Source organism: Camelus ferus, chromosome 8, assembly GCF_009834535.1.
Source record: "Camelus ferus isolate YT-003-E chromosome 8, BCGSAC_Cfer_1.0, whole genome shotgun sequence".
In the NCBI taxonomy this organism is placed as follows: Eukaryota; Metazoa; Chordata; class Mammalia; order Artiodactyla; family Camelidae; genus Camelus; species Camelus ferus.
The window spans coordinates 28745768-28771183 of record NC_045703.1 but is presented as its reverse complement, the minus strand read 5'-3'; the positions used below and the strand labels follow the sequence as shown (position 1 = coordinate 28771183).

General features: G+C 44.4%; 1 protein-coding gene across 2 annotated transcripts in view; it reads right to left on the bottom strand.

Annotated features, from left to right (window-relative positions):
* Positions 1 to 318: 318 nt before the first annotated feature.
* The window catches only part of SOBP (sine oculis binding protein homolog), a 157699-nt gene continuing 132601 nt past the window's right edge, over positions 319 to 25416 (bottom strand). For both annotated transcript variants that reach the window (XM_032484632.1, XM_032484633.1), the window contains 2 exons: positions 20503 to 22461; positions 319 to 2273 (listed from right to left, as the gene is read on the bottom strand). In XM_032484632.1, coding sequence (XP_032340523.1) covers positions 20506 to 22461 — 1956 coding nt within the window. In that variant the 3' untranslated portion in view covers positions 319 to 2273; positions 20503 to 20505. The remainder of the gene's footprint in view (positions 2274 to 20502; positions 22462 to 25416) is intronic.

Sequence of the window (25416 nt, the reverse complement as noted above, 5' to 3'; positions counted from 1 at the left end):
AAGACCAGGACTTAGAGAGCACCTGGGAAGGGACACCGCAGTCTACAGACCCAAGAGTTCCTCTATGCGCACTGCGTGTTGTCAAGAACCGGGTGGTGGGCAGCAGACCTTCAAGTGGACCAGGTGGGCTCTCGTTTGCAGAGAATTAGCCTGGGAAGGGCCAGGGTCACCCTTCTATCGCAACATCTTATAAGACTTATTAGCTTTATTTAAAAAATATTTTTCCCTGGAGGGAAGAAGTGAACACCTTCTGTAACAAGGAAAATAACAACAATAGTCATAATAATGAGAAAAGCAAAATAAGCACATGTAAGTGCATTTTTCTTTCTGAGAGATTTATTTTTGTTTGATGAATCGGACACCGGTCAGGGAGAGAGGAGAACGTTAGGGGGCCCACAGGGAACTGGGCACCCAGAGGTGGGGGCTGCCGCGCCTGGCTTGGGCGGGTATGGTGTGGGAGGGCTGGATGGTTTGTTTAATTGGTTGCTGGAAGTTTTCCTTTTGTTCACTTTTATAAATCTCTCCCCAGGCTCGCGAGCTTCCCCTCCCTCCCGCCTCCCTGTCCCCTGCCCCCCAATTTCATTTTTAAAAAGCGAGCTCGCTCGCCAGGTGTGTCCCCCAAGCTCTCACAGCTCTAATAAATAAGGAGCACCTGTAAAACAGTAGCTTGACTTGTTAAGTGACTCTGTACAAAGGAGAATATAGAAATACAGTATGTACACCGCATCCACGGGCCCCGTGGTGCTTCAAGGCCAGCGTGGCACCGCCCCGGCCTCGCCCACCCGGCCGCCCCACTCCTGCCACCGGCTCCACGGCCTCATGGGCGGGGGTACCTGGACCCCTCCAGAGGGAACAATTGCTTTATTGGAGTTAGTAAACAGATACACTGAATCACAAGGTGATTTGATTTTTTTTTTTTTTTTTTTTTTTTTAGTTTTCTTCTTTTTTGGGGATTTTTTTTCTTATTCTCTTTTTTTTTTTTCCTGTACTCATCAGAATGGGATACTCCACGACTGTCTCACCAACTCAGTGCCAGTACACATGCTCTAGAGGACTTCTGGACTCGCAGCTACAACTGTACAAGTGCACACAAGAAAATCTACCCTGTTATCCTCCACCCACTGATTGAGGATCGAATTGCACATTTCTCTTAACCATGACAGGAGAAAGCAAACAGTGAAACAGAATCACGGGTGAGCTTTCTCACTTTGCCTCCTGTTTTCATTGGTTTGTCCATACCATTCTAATTATCATGAAAGGACTCTGCGTATAGAGAGATTGCTTCACTGACTTCCTGGATCACCGAAAACCATCAGGGTTGAAATTTCATCCAAGTCTTTCGTGACGCCCAGCAAATATTCCCCCTCGGATTATTTTACACCTTGAGGGCATTTTGGTCTTCAGTTCAACACTCTTACTCTGTTCCCAAATGGGGCACTATTTAGGGGAATTTAAAGAGAAAGCTGAGAAGAATAAACATTTACCGAGTTCTCTTGGCATTCAGTCTCTGAAAAACCACAGTATAAACTATTCATGCTGCTTCTTACATCTGTCAAATCGAAAATTAAAAGCCATAAAAGTGTAACACTGAAAATATGGCATTAAAAAGGATAAAGGTGGCCTTTGTAAAAATAACAAGAAAAGTATATTAGCCAATAAAATATTCTAACTCTTCATTTAAAAGTGCATCCTGGGCAGGACAGAGATGAATCTGAAGTGGTGGGACTCCAGTACGATCCCTCTCCGCCGTCAAAACGTGAACAGTAAACGTCCAAAACCGTACAATGCAAATCACAATTCTTCGTGTAGCAGCAAAACCACAGCAGTTTTTAAAAAGATTTAAAAAAACAGTTTTTGTTTTCAAATCCGTATCATCTTCCAGCCTCACCCTCTGAGCCTTGAAGATGGGGCGGAGAGAATACCTACATTGGTCCTTGTGGCTTGTTGGTGATTTGTTGTTGTTGTTGTTGTTGTTGTTGTTGTTTTGAAAACCAGGGGCAAAATCCCTAAGTTCTCCTCTGGGGAGAAGCCAAGGTGGTGGCAGCAGGAAGGCTGGGCCCGCTTGGTGGGTCCAAGACGTGCTGGCTTCTCTGGGCTAGAGGCCACCAAGGGAGGGCTGCTTCCTCAGAGATGCTTAATAACAGGAAGCGGCTTTATTTGCTTGAGTTTTAGCCAGAGGGGGTGGTGAGCTGACCAGCTGGTGTCACTGGATGGCGAGACATGGTTTGCTCTGCGCCCTCTCTCCATGCAAGGTACCCTGTGAGCGAGCGTTCCTAGAAAAAGAGAAGGGCTCTCGTTAGAATCCACTAGACCAAGCCACCCCCCACCCACAAGCTGGGGAGGCCCCGGGCCTGAGTCAGAGCAGCATGCTCTCTAGCCATTAGGTCAGACTTAAGACCCAAGGCAGCACAGCCTGGCTTCCACACAACTTTCATTCACAGTTCTGCACGGGGTCAGCCCTGCCAGCTTCGTGTGTGTGAGGAAATGAAACGCGAGTCGCTTTTTGGAATACCATAATGAGCAGGGTGCACCCTGCCCTCTCCCAGAGACCGCAGCAGCATCCTTTGCCACCCAGCAACTTACACTCTCCTCGTTACCGCGTGCTTAACTGGCAGGAGGTCTTTGGAGTTGCCCAAGGTCACCCCAAAGCCAGGCAAGGTCACTGGGGTACCCTGGTGCTGCAGACCTCACCCCCATACTCTGTTTAACAGCCCCAGTGTTTGCTGCAAAGGAGGAAGGCTATGAGATTGACTTTTTAGCACAAGAAAAATTACTGGGACACAAAGACCTCTCCTCCAAGGTTTCCTACGGGACAACGGAGCTGGAAGAAAGGCCCCCTCTCTGTGAGTCTTGCCTGACAAAGGTGAGCCACTCACATCTCTTCACATCCAAGCCAAGCTTGGGACTGAGATCCTAGGGCAGAGGGTCTGAACAGGACTGTTCACCAGGAAAGTCGGTTTCTGGGGAGTGCCCATCCCAACTTTCACCACAGACATTAGGCTCTGCCTCTCTAGCCCTACTGGCTTATTTCACTGGCTACCAGTCTCCTGAGGATACTCTGTCACCCCCAGGAAGCAGCCATTCAGAAGTTGCCAACTAAACTGTGAAGTCCCTGAGGTCTGTGGCTCTGTTTTGCTCACGTCCCTACACTTGACCCCCAGTTCAGCTCAACACACATTTGTCAAATGAATGAGAGTCAAACAGCTCTTGTCCCCCATGTCCCAAAACAGTACCTTTTTCTCCTGCCAATAAATGGGGATGTCAGAAATGTGAATGGGTCAAATTGGGCTAACAGGAGGTGGTGACAGAGGGCTTGTTAAATATCTTTACAACTGTTGAGATTATTCCTAGAACAATGAACAAATAATTTCAGGTGATAGAATGTAGAACTTGAAGGGACCCCAGAGATAATATACACAATTTCCTCATTTTATAGATGAAGAAATGGAGGCCACAAAGAGACCTGGGAACTTGCTCAGAGTGTCTGCAGCATGAATTTAGCACAAGTGTGAGGAGGTCAAAATGTCCATGGGGAGGACTAAGTACAAGCTTGTGCTTTGAACCCTGCTGTCCAAATCCTGGTGTTAATGGTAACGATAATAACAATCAGCCAAAAACAAGGTTTGAAAATCTGAATGTGCATGACAGGAAATGCCTGGGTTCCCCAAATCACATTAAATCACCAGATCTGTGTGCATTTAATATGTATATTAAATAACCAAAGTGAAAATGCAAAACACCACAAATATGCATTGGGAGTGGAATTACAAGGCCATGGAAACCTTTTCATTTGGCATGGTCAGACTTGGAAATGTGGGTATTTATCTCTGAATAAAGAGCTCACTTGAGTTTCTTTCCTTTCCTTTCTTTCTTCCTGTCTGTCTTTCTTTCTTTCTTTCCTTTCCTTTTTCTTTCTTTCTCTCTTTGCTCCTTGCTTCCTCCCTGCCTTCCTTCCCTTCTTCCTTCCTTCCTTCCAGCCCGCCTTCCTTCTTTCCTTTCTAGGAGACAATGATGAGAAGAGGTATAAAAACAAAACACCAAGAGTCATCATCAAATGAAAGGTCACAAAGAATTGGGAAGGGACCTCTGAAATGACAAATGGATCCAAAGACACAATGTAGCTTCTTCTGGGGGCGACTCTTTTCTGTTTAGGAAGCACAGCCTGGAACTTTCTATGGTGGGAGGGAAACCATCTCCACCTCTGGGCTTGGGACCAAGAGTGACCAAATCTTGTAGTCAGAGGGGAACTCTGAATCCTTTCTTTAAAAAGGGAAAGAAAAAAAAAAAAGGTGTTTAATGCTTTCTTCCAGTGACTGGGAAGCACCCCAATTTTTAATTACTTAAGAATGCTGCAACTGCTTTTTCAAGGATACGGCTTTTTTTCTTTAATGCAGTCATGAACCCCACCACCACTGAAAAGAGGAATCTTTTTCAAGTAAATTTCCTTATATTGAAATCACCTTTGGACAAAGGCCAAACATGGACAGCCTCAGCCTTCTTGTACAAAATCTCAAGGCTTTCATAAGGGACTCAGAAAACAGGATTATAATGAGAGCCATTCTGGAACCTTAACTACGGCGTTTGCCACCCCTAGCGCTATAATAATCATTATTATTCTCTGGTATCTATTATTGTCTGGTAAATAATATGTGTTTTCCCCCGAAGTTCTAAAGGGTGCAGCTGCACCACACTCTATTTTTTGCAGCCCCACTCCTGCTGCTTGGAAAGCCTCCTCACACCAAGCGTATTTGAAGAGGATGGCAGAGCAGACTTCCGTGCCCTTTCCTTCCCTCTCACAGCACACTCGCCGCGTCTGGGACACCTGTCAAGGCCAGATGGTGGCAGTGCAGGTCCCTCTCTGCCATAACATTTGAGGACGGGGTGGGAGGGAGGGCATCTCTGTTTGTCCTTCTGGCTTTGGCTAGTTCAGGCAGCCCCCTGGTAGATGACACAGAAGTAGACTCTGGAATCATTGCAAATGAAGAACCAAGCTGGAGCGTTGCCTTCCTGAGAGTTATTGGTTTGCAAGGTATGAAACTCAAGAGTGGGGAGGAAGTGAGCTTGGGCTTTTAGAAAGTGATCATGGCAGGAAGTTCCGGCTCAGCCCCTGCCAAGCAGAGGTGTCCTATGGAACAACCTGTTCTCTCCGTCTAAACTTCTTGATCTGAGTAAAGGGGAAATTAATACAATGAGTGAGACGGAGATGCAGTTTAACAGTCAGCGTGAACCAGTCGGGGGGGGAGAGTATAGCTCAGTGGTAGAGCACATGCTTAGCATGCATGAGGTCCTGGTTCAATTCCCAGTACCTTCTCCAAGAGTAAATAAATAAATAAATAAACATACTTCCCCCACCCCAAACAACAACAACAACAACAGCAACAACAAAAGCATGAACCCTAAGTAGCTGTGTGATCTTGGACCTAGTCCATAACCTTCCCAAGCCTGGAGTCTTCCTCTGTGAAATGAAGGCCTGGGTGAGATTTTCTATTACATCTTCCATCTCTCATATTCTGTGATTGTAAGATCTTTGGACCAAAACCAGCATCAAATATGGAAATATGTCTTATTATCGGTGTACAATAAAGACTATTAATTTCTGGACCCTTAAGTCCCAAGTTTCAGAAAGAGTCTCCTTTCTACTAAACACACACACACACACACACACACACACATACACAGTCTCACCTCTAGCAGAGCTCTGTGGAGTGTCCCTTAACACAGAAGGTTCTGGGAAAGTGGCTCTACTTGTACCTCACATTTGGGTTTTCCTCTGAATTGGAGTTTGTCAGGTAGGGCCCCAGGGCCCCACTGTGTGGAACATCTTTCTCTCTCTCTCTCACACACACACACACACACACACACACACACACACACACACACACATAGCCCTTCTCGTGTACCATGTATGTACCGTGTATGAAGACCAGCTCCACAGTGCATGATCTCCAGCAGGCATGTATGGCCAGGTGCCCTCAGAAATCCAGGTGCAACTGCCCCTTTGGCCAAAAGAATGAAGTATCTTCCTCATGGAATCACGACTGCACACCAAGTGCACTGAGTGAGCCACTGTCCAATGGCACTTTTCATCAGGTAAGCACTGCTAAGAATGTAATTGAGTTACTTCTCCTCCTTTATCACATGAGAATTTTCAGAGAATTACAGAGACCAAAAATAGGCCTGAGTACTAGTAAATCCTTTCAATGTTGATACTGTCAACATTCAGTCATTCTCGCCCTTCCTCCTTCGGCCTTTATAGCCTAAGACGTATGCTGGTTGCGTTTAAAAGGAAATTTTATAGTTTCCAGATAACCACTCCCAGAAGTAAATGTGTATCCAGAGAAAATGGCTTATTCCACATCCTAACATTTCCAGGACGGTCCCTTGGAGGCAAAAGATTCCACCTCTATCAGGAAGCCTGCTTCAGTCAATCTAATCCATTTTCTGAACTTTTATTTTTCTTTGCCTTCTCAGATACCTTTGTCATTAGCATAATCAAAGTCTAGTAGGTCCGTCCTGTCTTATCTGTCCAGAAGGCAGCTCTTGGAGTCTGGCATATTTATTCCTGGGAGTCCAAAATCCTGTGGCATCCACCCTAGGATGGGTAAGAAATGCCTGCTACCAGGCTGGCTTGCCTCTGTCCCCAGGCCCTACTTGTGATGCCACTCACTCGGGCACATCGGCCATCACTTATCACCTTTAAATACAGCTATTACGTGCTGGCTTCAGCCACGCTGTTTATCTGGGACAATAGTGAGTCCCTGAGGACTGGACTCCTCTCAGGTAGCCGCAGCTATTCTGGGACACTCACAAGGGTAGAGCCCGGCAGTCAATGAACAGAGCCACCTGCACCAGCTGATAAGATCGGGTGTGATGCCAGACAGTGGTCTCCATACCAGGCCCATCCCAGACAGGGCTAAGGCTTGGTGAGGTTTTGCCAAAAAATGGTTCCCTCCCTCCTCCATCAGCCATTGCTTCATGAAAAGTTTGAAATGACTTTTACTAATTTGGAAACGATTTTCATTTATGAAGTGGAAGGCTCCTCTTTTCTTATAGCTCACTAATTGATGATTTAAAAACACCCCTTCTCCTTTCTAGCGTGATTGCTATGGGAAATAACCCGTGGTGAGGAAAGGGCTGTGGAGCCAAGGGTAAGCGCTAGCTCAGCTCAGTGCTGGGCTCTGATCTGAATTACAATTCCATCACCACCGCGCTGCCTGCCCCATGGCTCTGATGCGCTAAGGCTTACATACATATACACACACACACACACACACACATATATATATATACACACACACATATATATACACATATATACACACACACACATATATATACATATATATGTATACACACACACATACGGAGATATGTCTTATTATTATGTGTGTGTGTGTGTGTATATATATATATACATATATATATATATATCTCTTAAAAAGAAAAAAAACTAGGGGGGAGGGTATAGCTCAGTGGTAGAGTACATACCTAGCATGCACGAGGTCCTGGGTTCCATCCCCAATACCTCTATTAAGAAATAAATAAATAAACCCAATTACCTCCCCCCACAACAAAATCTTAAAAATAAAATATAAATAAAAATTTTTTAAATTTTAAAGAAGAAAAAAATTAAACCAAACATAAGATCTTGATTTTCTTTTTTATAACTTTCTCCTTTCACAAATCTCTTATTTTACTCTGCAATCAATAAAAATTACAACTGTATAAGACTCCTACTAGGACAAATCCAACTTTAATTCTTTGTTCTACAAATTAAAATTTCATTTTCTTTGTGTAGCTGATTCTATGAGTTCAATGAGTAGAGAGGCCTGTTTATTCATACAAGTGGCCACTGCTAGTTCTTGCTGACCTCTCAAAGTTCCTGGGGAACAAAGAACCCTGAACCATAGATGCCCCCTCTTGTGCACTGGCAAAAGCCTTTATCTTCACCCTGGACAGGGATCCTTTTAACTACCTCAAATCCTTTCGAGAACCTGGGTATTTAAGCAAAACAAATTAAGCAGAATGCAAGGTCTCTCTGGTCCTTTTCTAAAAGCAGGCAGGGATTCACGACTAATAGCACACATTTTAACATATGCACTGAAACCAGTGGCTACGTCCACTCATGAAAGAGAAAAATAAAATAAAGAATTACATGATATGGCTAATGTTTTGCAAGAAATTTTGAAGAAGACCCTGGAGCCCTATCCCCTCTGGTTTTCAGGAGCAAACACTTCTATTACCATTATGGAAAGCTGCAGTGTTTTCAAAGAAAGAAGTCCAATTTTACTGAGTACTTAATTTATGTCAAATACTGTGCTGAACACTTTTATATATTTATTTCACTTGAAAACAAGTATACTTGATATTCTTATTTCATTGAAACAACAATGTTTTGAACTGTTTACTACTGTCCCCATTTTACAGATGAGGAAACTTTCCCAGGAAAGTTAAGAAACCTACTTACTCAAGGTCACCAGCCAGAAAGGGGCAAAGTTGGGTTGAAGTCCAGCTCCTACAATCCCAAAGTCAATGCCCCACTCCACAGAGTCCTGCCCCTGTTCTGGGTTTCCCCTCTCCCCTTCCTCACTCTGACAAGCAGTGGTCACAGTGTCAGAGCTGGAAGGGGCCTTAGGGACATACATAGTGCAGTTCCCTTGCTTTGCAGACAAGGACTCTGAGAAGTTACTCAACAAGAAATAACAACTGCATTTTCATTCAGTTCCTATCCAATACACACACTAGCTGATGCTGGTTCATGTGCCTTCCAAAAATTCTGCCTTGGACAAAAAAAAGTAGATGTTTATTGTACTAAGATTGAGTTTGTTATTTATTTATATAATCTGAACATAGGCTTTCTAAGTTCAAAGAAAAGAAAGAAAAAAGAACCTAGAGAAAAAGCAGCTTTATGTGGCAAGTAGCTATTGTCTATGGGTCAATAGAATTTACGATTTTAGGTTAGGTCTGGAAAAGAGGTCTGACACGTTATTTATTCTTGACAACCAGCCCATTAGCACAAAGAGGGAGGGAGAAAGAGAGTGGGGGGCAGCTTCATATTCATAGGAACTTCACTGTAAAAAATAAGAGCAGGCATACTGATGCCCTGACCCATAAACAGCCAAGGAGATGAAGAGTGTGGTTAATCAGTTTTCCTGCAACCCTTCCACCCTGCCACCCCAGATGTTCAGGTGCAGCCTATTTCCTCTCTGAAATTCAGCTGCCCGGTGTGAGGAAGCAATGCCGTGGGTGGCAAAAATATGACTCTGGTCCTTGGCACAGGGCGTGTAACTCAAGCAGCTCTGGTCGTATCCTGTGTCCTACTGAGGGGAAAGGCAGATGAGGACTCAGGTTCTAATCCTGGCCGCGCCACTCTGTGACCTTGAGCATGTCTGTCTCAGTTTTTACTTGTAGAAGTGGAACCAAACATCTTAGGAGGATTTCTGAAATGGTTTCACTCACGTCCAAAGTGGACAGCCTGGAAGTGTTTCATTACCTCTCATTACACATTGAGGGAAGAAGTTCTCGGCTGCAGGGGCCACCATAATAATTGTCAAAATGAGCACTACTGTATATATGCCAGGTACCCCTGGGCATTCTGCTTCTGCTGTTTACACTGGAGCCTGAGAACTCTCTCAAGGAGGGGGTTATTATTACTGTTTTTTTCTGTAGAAGATATGCTCAGGGGTTTAGCAGGGAGACTCTGGGACCAGGCTGCCAGTCAGATTCCAGCACTGTTATTTACAGGCCAATGACTCTGGATAGGATAGTTAACCCCTCTGTACCTCAACTTCTTCATCTATAAAATGGGTTTAATAATGGTATCCCTAGGGTTGTCGTGGGCACGTAAAATTTGGAACACTGCTTACATACACTGCTTACATGCTCAATACATATTAGCTGCTACAATTATTTAATGAGAAAATGTAGGCACAGAGAGGTTATAAAACTTCTCTAGACTCATAGCTGATAAATGACACAGATGGTTTTCAGATCCAAGCAGGCCTCACTCCAGCCCTGTGCTCTTCTCCCAGGCATGGTAGCCTTTCTAATAAGACAGGGCACCTGGGGTCTGCCACCCACTACGTATGTTTTCTTACCTATTCCTCAAAGCAGTGTTATTATTATTCAGACCTAGAGACTGAGGCGCAGGGAGGTGAAGTAATTAATTGACTGCTTGGATTTGAATCCAGGCTGGCCCAACCCCAAGAGAGATGACTTTATCTACTAAACCACACTGCTGCCTCCCTCCACTACCAGGAGCCCACAGACACCACGTGTGGAAGCTTCAGGAGGTCTATGGCCTGGGAAGTTAAAAATATAAAAGGACATCTCCTAAAGTTGCCAAATTCCCTTAAAAGTACCTGCGGGCCCTGGGAGGATCTGATTCTGATTCTGTGAAAATCTCTGAAGGTGTCTGAGGTAGAGGAAGCCAGCCAAGCCTTATAGCTGCTCTTCCGGCCAAGGACAGAGCTTTGTGCATCAAGACAGCCACTGTCCAGGCTCCATGTGCATCAGCAGGGAAGTTCTCCACTAGGAGAGCTGCTGCCTGCCTCGTGCACCCATTAGGTGATAGCCCACGGCCTGCACCATGCCCCGCTCCGCTGGCCTAGGGCTCAGAGCAGCTGGTCCATCAGAGGGGTGGAGCTCCTATTTCCATGACAGTCTGGGGCCCGGCCAACATCCCCTTTGACTGAATGTCAGAATGTTCCATCAGTTGTGAGGTTTCCTTCCACTGTGTGCCATGAAACCTTAGGACTACTCTGGACACAAAGAAAAGAGTCCATCCTGCCACTGCATTGCCACGATGGCTTTACATACTTAAGACACAGATGTGGCATCCTTCGCCCCTCACACTGCAGCAGTAACGTCCCGTGATGTTTAGAATCCACCGCTGGTAATTAGCCTGTCATCAGAATGCAATCAGCTTCAGTGATGCCAGTCTTTCTCTCGATGCCTTTCAGTCTGCGAACAGCTGCTGAAGTAATTTTCCACAAACACAGATTTCATCCTGTCCCTCCTCTGCCCGAGGTCACAGAGAGGTTGCTTCATCTACAAGGTACAAGTTCCACAACCTCCAGCTCCACTGTCCACCTGCTCCCCTCCAGCCTCCCCCTCCTCTCCTCTCCTTCTGCAGCCAAGTCCTTCACTCCAGCCAAGGGTGGGGGACGGTCATCCCGCATGTGGCTTCCTCTTCTCTGCATCCCTTGTTCCTCCACTCCTGACCACCAGGTCATGGCCCTTCCCAGTTCTAGATTCTATCTCCAAACTCACCTGCCATATGGAACCCTATCATGGTATCTCTATTAGCTCTTACTCTCCCGACACTCTTCTCTTTCATTCGCTCAATAAATACCCGTGCTCTTTCTGCCAGTTCTCAGTTATGACAATGCAGGAAATGCCCTGTCCCTGCCCTCATTGAAGCCTGCTGTCTGCAGCATCACATCCGTTTGCAGGTTCTGCATGATGCTTATAAAAGTGACCTTGGTTATTTCTTGTCTCTCTCGTGAGGTTATTAGCTCCTTAAAACAAGTTAAAGACTCCTGCCATTCCCTCTCCCTTTTTTTCCCTCTTTTCTCTTACCCTCCTTCCTGATATCTCTTAATAACAGTGTTCCTGCAGTGAATCAGTGTTCAACATCGTTAGCTAAAAATGGAGAGGAAGGGTATAGCTCAGTGGTAGAGTGCATGCTTAGCATGCACGTGGTCCTGGGTTCAATCCCCAGTACCTCCATTAAAAAAAAAAAAAAGATAAATAACATATAGAAGCATAAGGAACACAAATAAATACCTAAACTAATACACATGAAAAATACTTTCTTAAAAAGAAAATGGACGTTTTGCCCTCTAGGGAAATAAATGAAGACTATCTTTGAATCATAAATGAGTGATAGGGGGCTGTCTCCCTCTGCTTGGATATGATTAAGCATTTCTTATCTTTGGTGGACTGTAATATATTAATTAATTAAGTATAAATTAAGCATTCCAAATATAGTAAGTTTTTTAAGTTAATACTCCTGTGCACAGGACAGACAGACAGACAGACAGACAGACACACACACACACACACACACACACACACACACACAGCTGAGACAGAGAACATTGTAGTTGATGAGAAGAGCAGATAGTGAGGGGTGCTGTCAAAGTTGGAACCCTGAACCCCTGGCTGCTCATCTTCATTTGCAAGGTCATGATGTTTTTCTACAAAAAATTTTTTTCAGTTTTTCAATTAGCATTTAGGATTCACGTTGCTCAGATCTTGGTGGATGTAAACACGGACATCAAGTCCCATGTTTATGATGTCACTGCATTAAATGAGGGGAATGGAGGGACCTGGATATATTTTTGGTTTGGAAAATTGTAGAACTATATTTTTTTCAAACATTTGGGGTTTGGCTAAAACCAAAACTTATTTTGCCAAGCACTTTGGCCTTAATTTTTAAACCCATGTGTATTTTAAAAGAAATTCAATCTATATGTTTCTGAGTCATTTACACTTAACTCATGAAAATGCTGCTGGGTAAGAGCTATTGGATGTCCAAGCAAGTTTATGAGCCCTTTTAAGCCTCCTTTTCCCTGTTCTCACCAGAAAGTTTGTATTTTGCCAGCCACAGAGAGTGAGAGCCCCAGAGGCCTGTGGTCAGTTTGAAATGTGTAACGTCCGAAGCTTAAATGGATTCTGAGTTTGGAAAAAGGTTTTCTTCCCCCTCTCCTCTTTCTCATATTAAGTGCTCAAACAGGTACTTATGAAAAAGATGGGACCCTACGTCTTACTTTCCGTGATGGCTAGAGATGAAGAGTGAAGTGCTCGATCTAACCGCCACTAAACTCTCCCCAAGACATTCTGGAGGAACAACACGACACGTTAAGTTCACGGGAACACAGATTCAGATCCAACACCCTAATGAAAAGTTTTACTAATAACTTCTAGGATAAGAAAAAAAGGTAGGAATTGACATGATTCAAGTTGGACACTTTACCTTTAGGGGACTTGGTAATTTTTTAAAAAATCACAGACAACCAATCCTGTTTATGACTTTATACACTTTAAAAATCAGCCAAATCTACTAAAAATGACATCTGAATTAAACCAGAAAAGCAGGGAAAATGTGCATAGATGCTGCAGTGACTTTATAGTGTCCCTACTATACACTCAGATGATGCTCAGATACCACTCAGTTACAGTATTCTAGTGGTAGAAAACTTTTGGATAAAGTACTTAAAAATGTCTTTTAAATATTTAAAGTATAAGCATCTAACTAATCATAATGACAAAGTTCTACACTTAACCACATGTGCTCCAAATATCTTGAAATTACTCTAAATACAGGTTTAAAATATCAAAAGGGCTTGTTGATGGGATGCAGAACTTTGCAGAGAAACTTAAACCTGATCATTCTTGCTCCCACAACACCCAATCTGCACAGTTTTTAACATATGCGTGTGTAGAGTTCCTCAGAAAAAGGTCATGTTACAGTCTGAATTTCCAAAACAAGAGTTGAAGGATGAAATATAGGGTTTCCCCTTCTCTCACCAAATGCAGCTTAGCCACTTTGCTTCTAGAAAATTTGTTATTGTAGGTTGGCTCAAATTTAAGACAGTAACGTTTTAGAAACAGTCGGCAAACTAAGCCAGCTGCAAGGAGGATATCATTACAAATTGAGACACATGTTGTATGGGAATAGCATTCATTTTCAATACCAAAAACACGTCTGGGGAAATAAGCCATGCAAATGAGGGAGAGATATACTTTTTAATTGCATTTTTTGGACATTAGGTCAGTGCTTCATATCAGATGAGTCCATAAAGTGAGTTTCTCTCTCCTGCTCTTTGAAGGCTATTCGGCACATTCTTACTTCCCTTTTTACCCAAAACAGAACACAGCTTGCTATCAGAGAAAGACAACAAACCAGAGGTTCAAAGCTGGAAATGATGAGACACCCAGCATTGCAGCCAGCCCTCTGGATGGAGAGAGGCCAGGGAGCGCTGGACAAAAATTGCTGTCCCAGTCCCAGTGGAGAGGCAGCTCTGCCCTCGTGTTCCCTCCTCTCTGTTCAGATCTGTGCATGTGGTAAAACCGCACAAACATGTTGATTGCTTATGGCCATAGCTTGGTCCCAGGAGCACAGAGTTAAGGGATCTCAGGGGTAACTTGACTCAGGTGTCCAATTTAAGAATATTTAGTACACTCAGGAGCTATTTTAAAGCACTAGAGATACATACTAATTTTTTTGTTGTTATTGTCTTTTGCTTTTGCTCCAGTTATTTTCACTAGAATCTTTTAAATGACCCTTGAAATAATTTGTGTGTGTGTGTGTGTGTGTGTGTGTGTGTGTGTGTTTCCCCTCCTTGCTAATGGCCTCATGTTCTCAATCCTGACCCCACCCTACTTTTTTCCTCAAGCAGAAAGTGGTGGAAATCCACAAATCTGGAGAAGAGCTCTCCGCAGTTAGTATGTAGAACTGGCATGTGGGTTGGCATTTTCTCCTTTTCCTTGAGAACGGGACCCTGTTAAATGATGCCAGTGCTAAACTGTTTATGTTTTAAAGCTAATTTATTTGTTTCTCTGAAATGGATTCCTTTTACGCTTATGAGGCATTTAAAAAAAAAGTTTACACATGCAGAACGCATTGCCTTAACATGCATCCATGTATAAAGTGTTGTGCATTTAAACCAGCAACTAAAGAATACAGAATAACTCTGCATGGGGCAGGGTGAAAGAAAATAAAATGGTCACCCGCTGTCCCTTTGACACTATCTCTCTGACAAGACAGTCTGGAAAAGGCAGGGCGTTGGTGGTAGAGGTAACCATTCCACTACATGAGGTAAGTGTTCCATGCTACAGTGTATTTTGGTCCTCGAACACCTCTGTCTCTCTGGGATGCTTGTCTGCACGAAGGTAGGTGTAAATGATTGAACCAGGATACCCAGGCAGTCTCTCAGGCTGGCAAGGGAGTGATTCATTGGAAATCAGATAGGGTACTTATTTCCAGTGCCCTTCTGGGCAATGGCTTGTTAATAGCTGGTCAAATGCTTTCATCTTTCCAAGCTCACTCTCTCCAGGTGAAGCAGCATGCTAGGGAGCTAGGGAGATTGGCAGGACTCCCAATGCCCTGATGTGTACTAATCTGCCCATTTCTCAGACTCTAGCCATTCCACTCCCTTGGCCTCAACAGCAGGTAGAAGGTTTTCCACTGAAGGACAGCGGCTGCTTATACAGTATAAACTTTTGAAAGTCAAGGTGCTGAGGCAGTATCTAGCTTGCTTCTTTTCTTGCTTCCCTTTTCTTCTCTCCCCATTGGCACCCCAAGATACGGTAACTTGAAACGCTATAACCTTCTGCATGTTGTCATTCTGGCAATCTTAGTGAGGCAAGGGCTACATTATGTAGTTGCAATAGTGACTCTGCAATATTAGGTCCACAGCAAAAATTGCTAAAAATAGGAATTAAGTTTTAAGGGAAACTTACAATTAATTCAGCTTCCTCAGAATAACAAGAAAAGTCTCAACTCAGAGATTTCTTGGTGATAATATAAAAGACTCCTTCAGAGATGTAAGGCAAATTTTTTGCTGAAGCCCAAATCTATAGACTGCTCCTCCCAAGGAAATGCCTCTGTGTATAGGCACAGGAAACTTTCCATGAAATTCCAGGGGGAACTAGTCCATGGAGACCAGCCTCGGGGAGCTGCCATATGGATCAGAAGGTCTGGAGGTCAGGGCCAGGACTTGTGCTGCACTTGCCCGACTCTGAGAGTCAGTCCATCTTTAAAGTTTGCACACTAAGCGCTTCTCCTGCCTCACCCTTGTCCCAGCCCTGCTGAAGACAAAGGGTTACAGCTACATGCAAAAGAAATACATACCTGGTCACATATGTCATTTCCTATACCATCAGAATCTGATTGAAATAACATCTAAAAGCCAGATGCCTGCATATTAAAACCCTCCTTCAATCCCCTTGTCCTAAGGGTTAAAACAGACCCAGCAACACTGAACGAGATGTGTCTAAGGCCAATCTTGACCTTGTTCATCCAGAAAATATTCCTCTATGAGTTTGAAATGATCACAGCAAGCGCTCTCTCAGGTCCTCACCACACACATGTGGGCATGACGCAGACCTGGCAGTTCCTTGCTGGCTCTGTGAAAGACCTATAGTGAGACTGGTCATCTGCATCCTGACAGGCAGAACTTTAACACCAGGGATTACATTGCCAATGAAGATTTCTAATAACCAAGCACTAGAACATTCAAAAATCTCAAGCTTGGCATAGGATCTGAGCACATCCTATTTTCTCTTCTCACTCAGTTTTTCCGCTTTTTCTTGCTTTCATAGTTGGCACTCATAGTAATATTTCGACTGTATGGACTTGACCTCGCAGGCAACTGACTTTCTCAAACTTCACAGCTGGAGAAACCAAACCGGCAAAAAGTTACCTGCCACCTCCACCCTTTTAGCTTTCCTAACGAGGCAGTATCCCGTCCTCTTCTTAAAATAGTCCTTTCTGGGATTGTGGCTCCATGACCAGACTAATAATTAAACTCTAAACTCCCAAAACTACAGCCCCCTTCTTTAGCTTTCCCAGAGAAAACAAAAAGTGGAAGGAACCCCTGCTGCTGAGGCTGGGGGAGCATCTTGGTATGGGGGCCAGGGAAAAGAGTCTTAGATTTTCTTTCTGGTGTTAGAAACACACAAGAAATTTGGGAGCCACAAAGGTGGCAAGTGGCATGATCTTGCTGCTCCTCGGGAATGGAAAAAGTGAGGGTGAAAGGGTTACTCATGGTACACGTTTTTTCCATTGATTATTTTACATCTTAAAGAGCCGATGTCATTTCCCTGGAAAATCAAGGAGCAGGGAATATTTTCTTTTGAATATCTTCAAACATTTGCAAATGGTTACTCTGAACTCCCCAATGTACCATAAACAAGTGTAAACTGTAGAAATTCAGAAAATGCACAAATACAAACAGCTATCCCCCAAGCTCTAAGGCAAAGACAAAGAAGGGAGTATTCCATTTATAAATGGAATTCTTTGTGGATAGAATAGTTTGGGAAGTGTTTATACATTGTTGTCCTTATTATTTGGGGGGATTTCTTTTTCAGCTTACAGAAGCTGCAGAACTGGTATTTGGCGTCTTAAAAGTTGAAGATTAAAGGAAGTTTCCAACCTTTTAAAATCTTCAACTAAACTTAATTAGTTCTGCATCTTGGAAAATATCTGCCCATTAAAATCATTTGTAATCATATCAACAAACAAGAATGCATAGTCAGGTAACCAGGAACAGAATAACTTCAAAATGGAAAAAGAAACACCCTATAATTTCCCAAGAACTAACAAAAATGATGACTTCTTTGAAGACAGCTGTAGTTACCTGGATTTTTGATTTCAAGATACAGTGGGCTGTGAATCTATTTTAAATGATTTTTTAAAACAGTGACACAGTATGAAAACGGCGGGCATACTAAAAAGAATGAAGAAACCTGACAGAAGTTACTGACAGACTCTCCTGTAAGAGATAATTGAGTCACCAACAAGCATATGGAGAAATCCCTCACCGACACCTCACCCGCACCTCACCCACGCCCATGACTCAGTCCAGGTTTGTTTTTTGGCTTTTCAAGCTTTCTCCTTTGGCTTTAACGTGTCACCAAACCGCATTCACTGTCAGGGCACAAAAGTCACACAGTCCTTTATTTAACGGATGCATTTCCGGTGTCTGTAACCATATGCGTAGGCTGGGTTTCTGAAGGCAGAGAAGAAAAACAGCACCACGTGTGCACAGAAAATCAGGAAGGGTCAGAGCATGTAGGTGAATTATGGTAGGTTGAAACTGTGCTGCGAGGTGGCATGAAATGACAGAGGGCAAGAAGAAGTGTGATTTAGTGGAGGGGAGGCATTCTTCCCCTGTCTTAAATCACTTGTCTTGTCACCCCACTGTAGCTGGCAAAGTCTGGGAGTCTCTGGCTTTAGAGAGGAAAGCTGTAATTTCTTGGGGAACCCATCAAAAAAAGAACTTTCCAATCTCAAGGGGCGATAGGCGATTTCGTCATTGTCTTCTGAAATTGTCTGAAGCCAGGTTAGTATTTTTAGTAATGACTCTGGTCAACGTGCAAGACCCTCACCTGATTCCCTATTCAGAAACATATATCATCCAAATAGCCATCCTGTATTTCATGCTTTTATGTTCTTTTGGGCCCCTGCTACTTATGGACTAGTGACACTCTTCTTGACCTGGTCACTTTTCACTCCAGTAATGGTAGTAAAATCTTTCACCCTCTCATTCTTCCTTTAATGTCACTTGAATGAGTGATATTAGGATGGGTTTAAAATGACAATTCCCAATGCCTTTCTGGCTTTCTAAAGGCCATCATTTTTTTTCTGTCCCACATCTTCCCATTACTCACTGCTTTGTCAACCAGATTAAATTACTCTGGTGGAGAAAGCAGGGGCATTTTCAATTGTGGTGACTATGAGAAGGCTGAGGCCATCTGTCTTTGGAGAGCAGAACTTGCAGATGTAAAATCAAGGACTGGTGAACTGATTTTTAGTATTCTGCTCCCCCTGGCAAAGCCATCAATAGAAAAGGAAGCCTCACGGTATGGCGGCTGAGAAACTCTTCTTGCACCAACCAGGAGGGCCCCTTGCACTGGCTCTGTGTTTGCCAAGCAAACTTCTGGCTATAAGTTAGGTAGGTACTCCAAGGCAGCAGTAAATACACTGACTTAGGGACAATAATTTGGACACACCACATCAAGTCCACATAGGTCCACACCTGCATTTCCTACTGTGGAGTAATGGGTTGGTATTCTAGGTTTTTGTTGTTGCTGCTGAAACAACAAACAAAAAACACTGTCCCCCACACCCCCCCAAAAAATTTGAACACGGTCTAGACACTTAGAGAAGTGGATTGGTAGGCTTGGTTCTGTCTAGGAACTTTCGCCAAGACAACTGAGGTGGATAAAATAATTTTATCACCAATTAACCTATTCTTCTATAGTGTTTTAAAGAAAATACAGCCCTGGAGTCAGAAAGTTTAAACTTGAATCTCGACCCTGCTTACTAACTTGGTAATCTTGGGCACGTTACCTAATTCCTCTGTCTTAGTTTCCTCTTTAGTAAAATGAAGATAAAAACAATTGCTACATAGATCGGGATCCAAATTAACACTACTGACAAAGACTTAGAAGAGGACCTGTACGTACAAAAGCGAGCAACTGTTTCTCCTTGAAGGTCCACTTCTCCTACCCAGGCCTCCGTCCTCCCCAGATATACATCTCCACCAGACTGTAAGTGCCTTGACAGCCTGCCCTCAAGCATCATATTCACCGCTGTATCTCCCCAACTCCTGGAAAGAGCTGTGCACAAGTTATGTGCTCAATAAATGTTCATTTCCCTTCCCTTCCTTTCCATAAACAGTTGACAAGCCTGTTTGCTGACCTTGTGGACAGGGAGAGCAGTCAGGTTTCAGATCCAGTAGGCCTGAGTTGAATACTGGTTCCCTCACTTACCAGCTCTGATCTGGGTAACATCTCCAAGCCTCATCTTCCTCCTAAGTATGATACAGGTGGTGCCTATTCCTTTATGGTTGGCGGAGAATCAAAAGAAGCCGTATCTGGCTATAGCAGACAGCCACACAGCCCAGTTCCCCATCTTCCTCTTGCTGAAATTCTGGACTCATTATTTATGGTTCACTTGGCATTAAGAAGGACCCCCCCCCCCCCGCAATCTCGTGAGGTCAGGGATGTGCTCTCTCACCTATTTCAGCGATGTGACTCTTTCCCCTGTCAAAGCCTCCCACTGCCTGCAGAGGTGAGCAACCCACCAACTGAGCCACTAGCCCAAAAGGGAAGAAAGCAAAGCTGGTCAGTGATTCTTGAGGCCTGCCCTGGGGAATGCTACTTGGTGAAAAATGAAGGAAGAGACCCCATGAACAAGAGCTGCTCAAACATCTTGCCAGGCAAATGGGGCTCCGTGGCCTGGGTTCAACTGGCATAAGCATGTAAGAGGGTTAGTTTTTATTCTCATCTTGCAAACGGAATCCCCTGGTTATTGAGAACATTTAGTGAGCTGGGACATTCTGCCAATGAGTCTACCAGCTCCAAAAAGTGGCTCAGCTCACCTTTTACTACAGCCCTGTAACCTCATATTGGTCTCAAATTCTCTCTTCTTCCTCCCTCCCATTCTCCTCTACATTTGAAGTGTGAATTAGAGATGAGCCTAATAATAAAAGTATAAATAAGTAGATAGTGTTTCAAGTCGGGCTCAAGACTGAGCTTTACCATTGAAGTAAGTGACCTTCGGCATGGCACTTACATGCTGTGACTCAGTTTCCTCAGCTGTAAAAATGGGAATGCTGTTGGATCAAAATGATGAAAGTATGTGACCACACGAGGTGTGCTGCAAAACATGTAAGGTAAAATCATAATCAATACAACTCTAGCCTCTGCCTTGTAAGAAGTAAGGAGAGGTGCAACGAGTCGGAGAAGAGCCCTGGTGGGCATACAAACCTTTTACTTATTCTGATTTCTAATTCGGAGGCACCTCCTTTTGAGTGGAGGCTCCAGGTCCTCGGGCCCGGCGCTGAGCATGGGCGAGGAGATGATGCACGGCGCCATGGCAGTCTTCTCCGCGGGTTTTGGCACAGGCTGGATCACGCAGCCCGTCTTGGGCAGCATCCGCAGAGCATACGCGTGGTCCTCGTCCGCGGGGTTATTAAGGTTCGGGTCTGACTTGTCGCCCCCCGCCAGAGCCTCCTCCCCTATCAGCTTTTTGGCCGCCTCCCCGTCCAGGTGGCAGTTGGAAGCACAGTTGTTCTCCTTGACGGACTCCAGCTCGCTCACCGCGGGCTCCTCCGGCGACAGCAGCTTCTTTGGGGGCGCGGGAGGCGGAGGCGGCGGCGGCGGCGGAGGCGGGGGCTGCTCCGGCGGCGGCTCTGCGCCCTTGGCGCCCTCGGCGGCGCCGCGAGTGCCGTTCACAATGACATTGCAGGCCGCGGCGGCCTCGGGGCCCGCGGGGGCGCCTGGGCCGGGGTCGCCGGCGGGAGGCGGGCTGCAGTGGCCATCCCTGCAGCCGCCGCAGGTCCTGCGCTCCGCCGCGCCCGGCTCGCGCTCCGCCTTGACGTGCGCGTGCAGCGCGCGGTGGATCACGTTGTGCAGCCGGGCCCGGTGGCCCACGGTCAGGTCGATGACGCCTTCCTGAGGGCCCTGCAGCACTCCCGGGAAGCCAAGCTGGCCGCCTGCGCCCAGGGGGCTGCCGGCGCGCCGCGTCAGGTCCACCACCTCGCTCCGGCCGTGCTCCGCGGGCGCGGGCGCCAGGCTGAGGGCCTGGCCGGAGCAGCCGGGCGGCGAGTCCGCGGACTTGGATGAGCCCTGCTTGGAGTCCCGTGGGGACAGGGAGTGCCCGCTTGGCTTGCCTCCTGCCGCCGAGGAGTCGCCGGGGGCGCTCGGTATGAAGTTCTCCCCGTTGCTGGAAAATCCGTTGGGGGGCTTGGAATCATTGACGTGAGGGATGGGAATAGGGATGGGGATGGGCACGGGCAGCGGCACGATCACGGGGTATGGCACGAGCAAGGTAGGGGGCGGCACAAGCGGGGCGAGCGATGGCAGCCCGAAATTCATCATCTGGGGCACGGGCATCGGGCCATTTGGCATCATGCTCACTGGTGGGAAGGGGAGACTCGGCAAGGGCGCGCCCGGTGGTGGGGGAGGCAGCAGGCCCGGGGGATTCCCCGGCATGGTTGGGGTGCTCGGGGGGTGGATGTGGGGCGATAGCATGGGCCGGTGCATGGGACTGGAAGTGGGGCCCAGGTTCCTGGGGCCGCCTGGCGGGGGCCCGATGCCGGGGAGCATGGGGTTGGACAGAGGGCTGTTGGGATTGGAGGCGTGGTGCGGCGGTCCGCGAATGAAGGGCGGGCGGATCTGCTGCATGATCTGTTGTTCCATGAAGATGGGCAGCGGTACCGGGCCGCGGTTGGTCATCACCATGGGAGGACTGCGAGGCGGGACGCCCAAGGGAGGCCCAATGCTAGCAGGTGGCTGGACGGAGACAGGAGGGATGTTTGGAGTCTCGCTGATGGGCATGGACTTGGGCACTGGCGTAGGGATTTTAGTGACAGAGCAGTTGGCAGTGTCAGATGGAGAGACGGTGGTGGACGCCGATGGGCCAGGGCCCTGGCTTTGGCCAGCTGCAGCCACCGGGGAGGGTGCCTTCCTGCGAGCATCTGTTAGAGGGATATTCCAAGAGTCTGGAGTGAGCAGCTGCACCCCGGTGCCTTCTGCTTTATTTTCCATGGGAGGGTGTAATGTGCTGCACAGCCCAGCTGGAAGATTGGCCTGTGTCTCTTTGTAAAAAATGTCCATTTTGTACTGATTGAGACATTTTGCACTGCAGAACTGAAGCCTTCGTTCCCCGTCCCCAAAATCCAGGTATTCTTTTGTGTGTCTTATGTGCTTACACCAGTCACATACCTACAACACAGTAATAAGAAAAAAAGTAAGATAAGCAATTTCCTTTGGTAGATAACGTTTTCATGTTTCACATAAAGGTTCTTTCAAACTTTATCACGATTTTTCAAATCAGCAGGAGTGTTTTCTTCTAAAAGGTAAAATGGTTTGTAAAATGATTTCTCTTTGGAAGCCATAATTGCTTTATAAATATTAGCTCTTCAGAGCAGCAATTATTAACATCTTCTATTTAAAAAGAAAAGAAAAGAAAAAAAACTGTGTTATCCCCTTTAAGCATGACTTAAAGGTGGATCTGACAAAAAGGGGGACATATACCTGCCCACGTATTTTCACTGGTCAAGAGGCTCATTGGACATGCACATCTAATAGTTTCGGCTGGCAGGATTCTCCAGAAATTTCAGTGGGCTTTGAAATGTAGACCCTTAAAATTCTCGTGCGAAGTCACTTTACACTATTGACTGTTCAATAATGCAGTTGGAAGGGGTGTGCTGTGTTAACCAATAACGTAGCACTGAACATCATTATGCCTGGCTTCCAAGGGGAAACTTGGAATTAGTCATGAAGTCTGTGTGAGGTTTAGCTATTCCCAACCTGTGATGTTGCAGCAAGCTAGAATTATTTTTTGAGCTGTTTGCCCACTCTCTCTCAGTAGTCAGAATTTTTGGTGACATTTCTTGGCAGGCAGTCTTATTTAACAACTTTTCAAACACCAGAGAACGTTTTCCAAAAGTTTTTATGGCTTTTCCCCCCTTCAAATCTACTCCTGGCAAAAGAAAGACATCACCAAATTTATTTTAAAGTCGGGCTGCAGAACTAATTAAAGGCTGAGAGCTTTTCCCAATTGAAAATCACTAGACATCAAAGTTCAAAAAATAGTCATTCTCGGCTTCAGAACCCATTACTTTGGAGAAATTATTGTGATTTCATTAACACATTAATTTTGCAACACCATCAGCTCTCACAGATGGTGAAGACATGATCTACAATTCAAATATGACTCTTGTTTGCACAAATGTCTTTCCTTCATATGGCATTTTAAACAAGAATTAATATGAGTAATCTTGCCATAGCTATAAACAGATAAACAGATGTCAAAATTTTCAATAGTTCTTTCGGTGCCTTACTTTTTTGACTACTACATAATCTTATTTTCTTTTTATTCTTATTATTTTTTTTTTTTGGTCATTTCCTCAGCACTCAAGTCATACAGCAGCAGAGGAAGAATTTTGAAACACAATGCAATGGTGAGTTCATTGAATTTAAATCTCTCAGTAAAGCCCTGGTTCCAACATTGCTCTAAATACAACCCTGTTTTTGTTGAGGATGGTGTCTGTTGTTCTGTTGCTGGTGCATGTTGTTTAACTATGGTAAACTGATAGCATTAAAAGATGATACATTTTAATAATGATTGGTCACATAAACAATGCAAAAACAACATATGCTGGGCATTTGATTACTCATCTCATTTAACTCTCAGCTTTCCTCTACTATAAACAGTGGTGGCATGCTAGCATGTGATTGTGAGTGTACACACTTATGGCAGATGTGGGTCTGTATGTGTAAATGCGCTCTTTGCCTTCTCACTTTTCTTCCCCCTAATATTTGCAGGTAATATACTTGATGGTGTGAGACTGAATTACACTTATTGGCACACATTAGTTTTTCATTAGGCCTTATACCAAAATACCCTTTCAAAATACTTGTTGCAAAAAATAAATAAATAAATAAAGTCAATGCTAATATACTCCTGTTTCATTACAGTGTTTCAGGTCTCTCCAGAATTAAGAGAATTTTTTTTTAATCATAGTTGAGATGTCTAGTTTACAAATAAGTATGGAATTGCCTTTGATAAGAAGACACACAGAATCTATCAGACTCAAAATTCTCATCTAAAGGTTAAATAAACTAGCAGTGAAAACCTGACACATGTAAGTTATTATCTTTAAAACCAGCTCATTTTTATAAAGCTAATGTATAATGATGAGACATTTAAATTCCAATATGAAATAAAGCCACCTGATTCTGTTTCAATATTAGGCATCCACAGAAAGGCTAAAATGTAAACTTTTAAGCTTGACGTGAAGGATCAAATATAGCTTCTTTAATCATGATCTAAAAAAAACACTATCAATGAATTAAACTAATTAAAATAATATACCAAATTTTCTGGCATATTTCTTTTGGATCATATTTTTTAACCATAAGGGGAAAGAGTTTTCTGAAATCCTTAATTGGTTTTCAAATTGCCAGACTGAATTATTTGCCTCCGGAGGATTCCTCTGTTTCCTCAAGCTAAATAAATATTTTCAAGTAGAGTCACAAAAAATAATCTAAATATAATTTAAATGTTCTCCCTTTACTTCTTTCACTTTCAATAATTCATTGACGAATAAGGAATGCTCATAAATCTTTCCCAATTATCCAATGAGAATTCTCCACCGTATTTTATCTATTTCCACATAAAAGAATTACAGACATCAAAGTTTGAAGCAAATTCTGTTTCATCAAACTTTCCGGTTAAAGCAAAAGCCCAATGGTTAGCTACTTGATTTTCGGCAACATCCCAATGTGTTTGGGCAATACTGTGACAGTTTATGACTAGCTCATTTGGGGTAATGAGTGTGAATGTGTGTGTAGCCTTGCCTTATTACATTTCAACTCAGAACACTGGTCTAAAAATACAGTAAAGCAATCTTCCTGATGAAGCAAAAAAAGTAATAGAGAAAAAAATTGTCACTTAAGAAATAATGAATCACGTCTGTCTTACAGGACACATCGTTTAAGATTAGGTCAATGAATTTATGGCACAAATGGCTATATCATGTGAAGCAATAAAATGCAGCACATCATTCATTCTACATCTAATGACACACTTCTGGTAATTAAAGATTTCATCATAAGAGCCTGAGCTGATTACTTAAGACGTGGTAGTCAGGTGAAAATATATACTGTAGATCT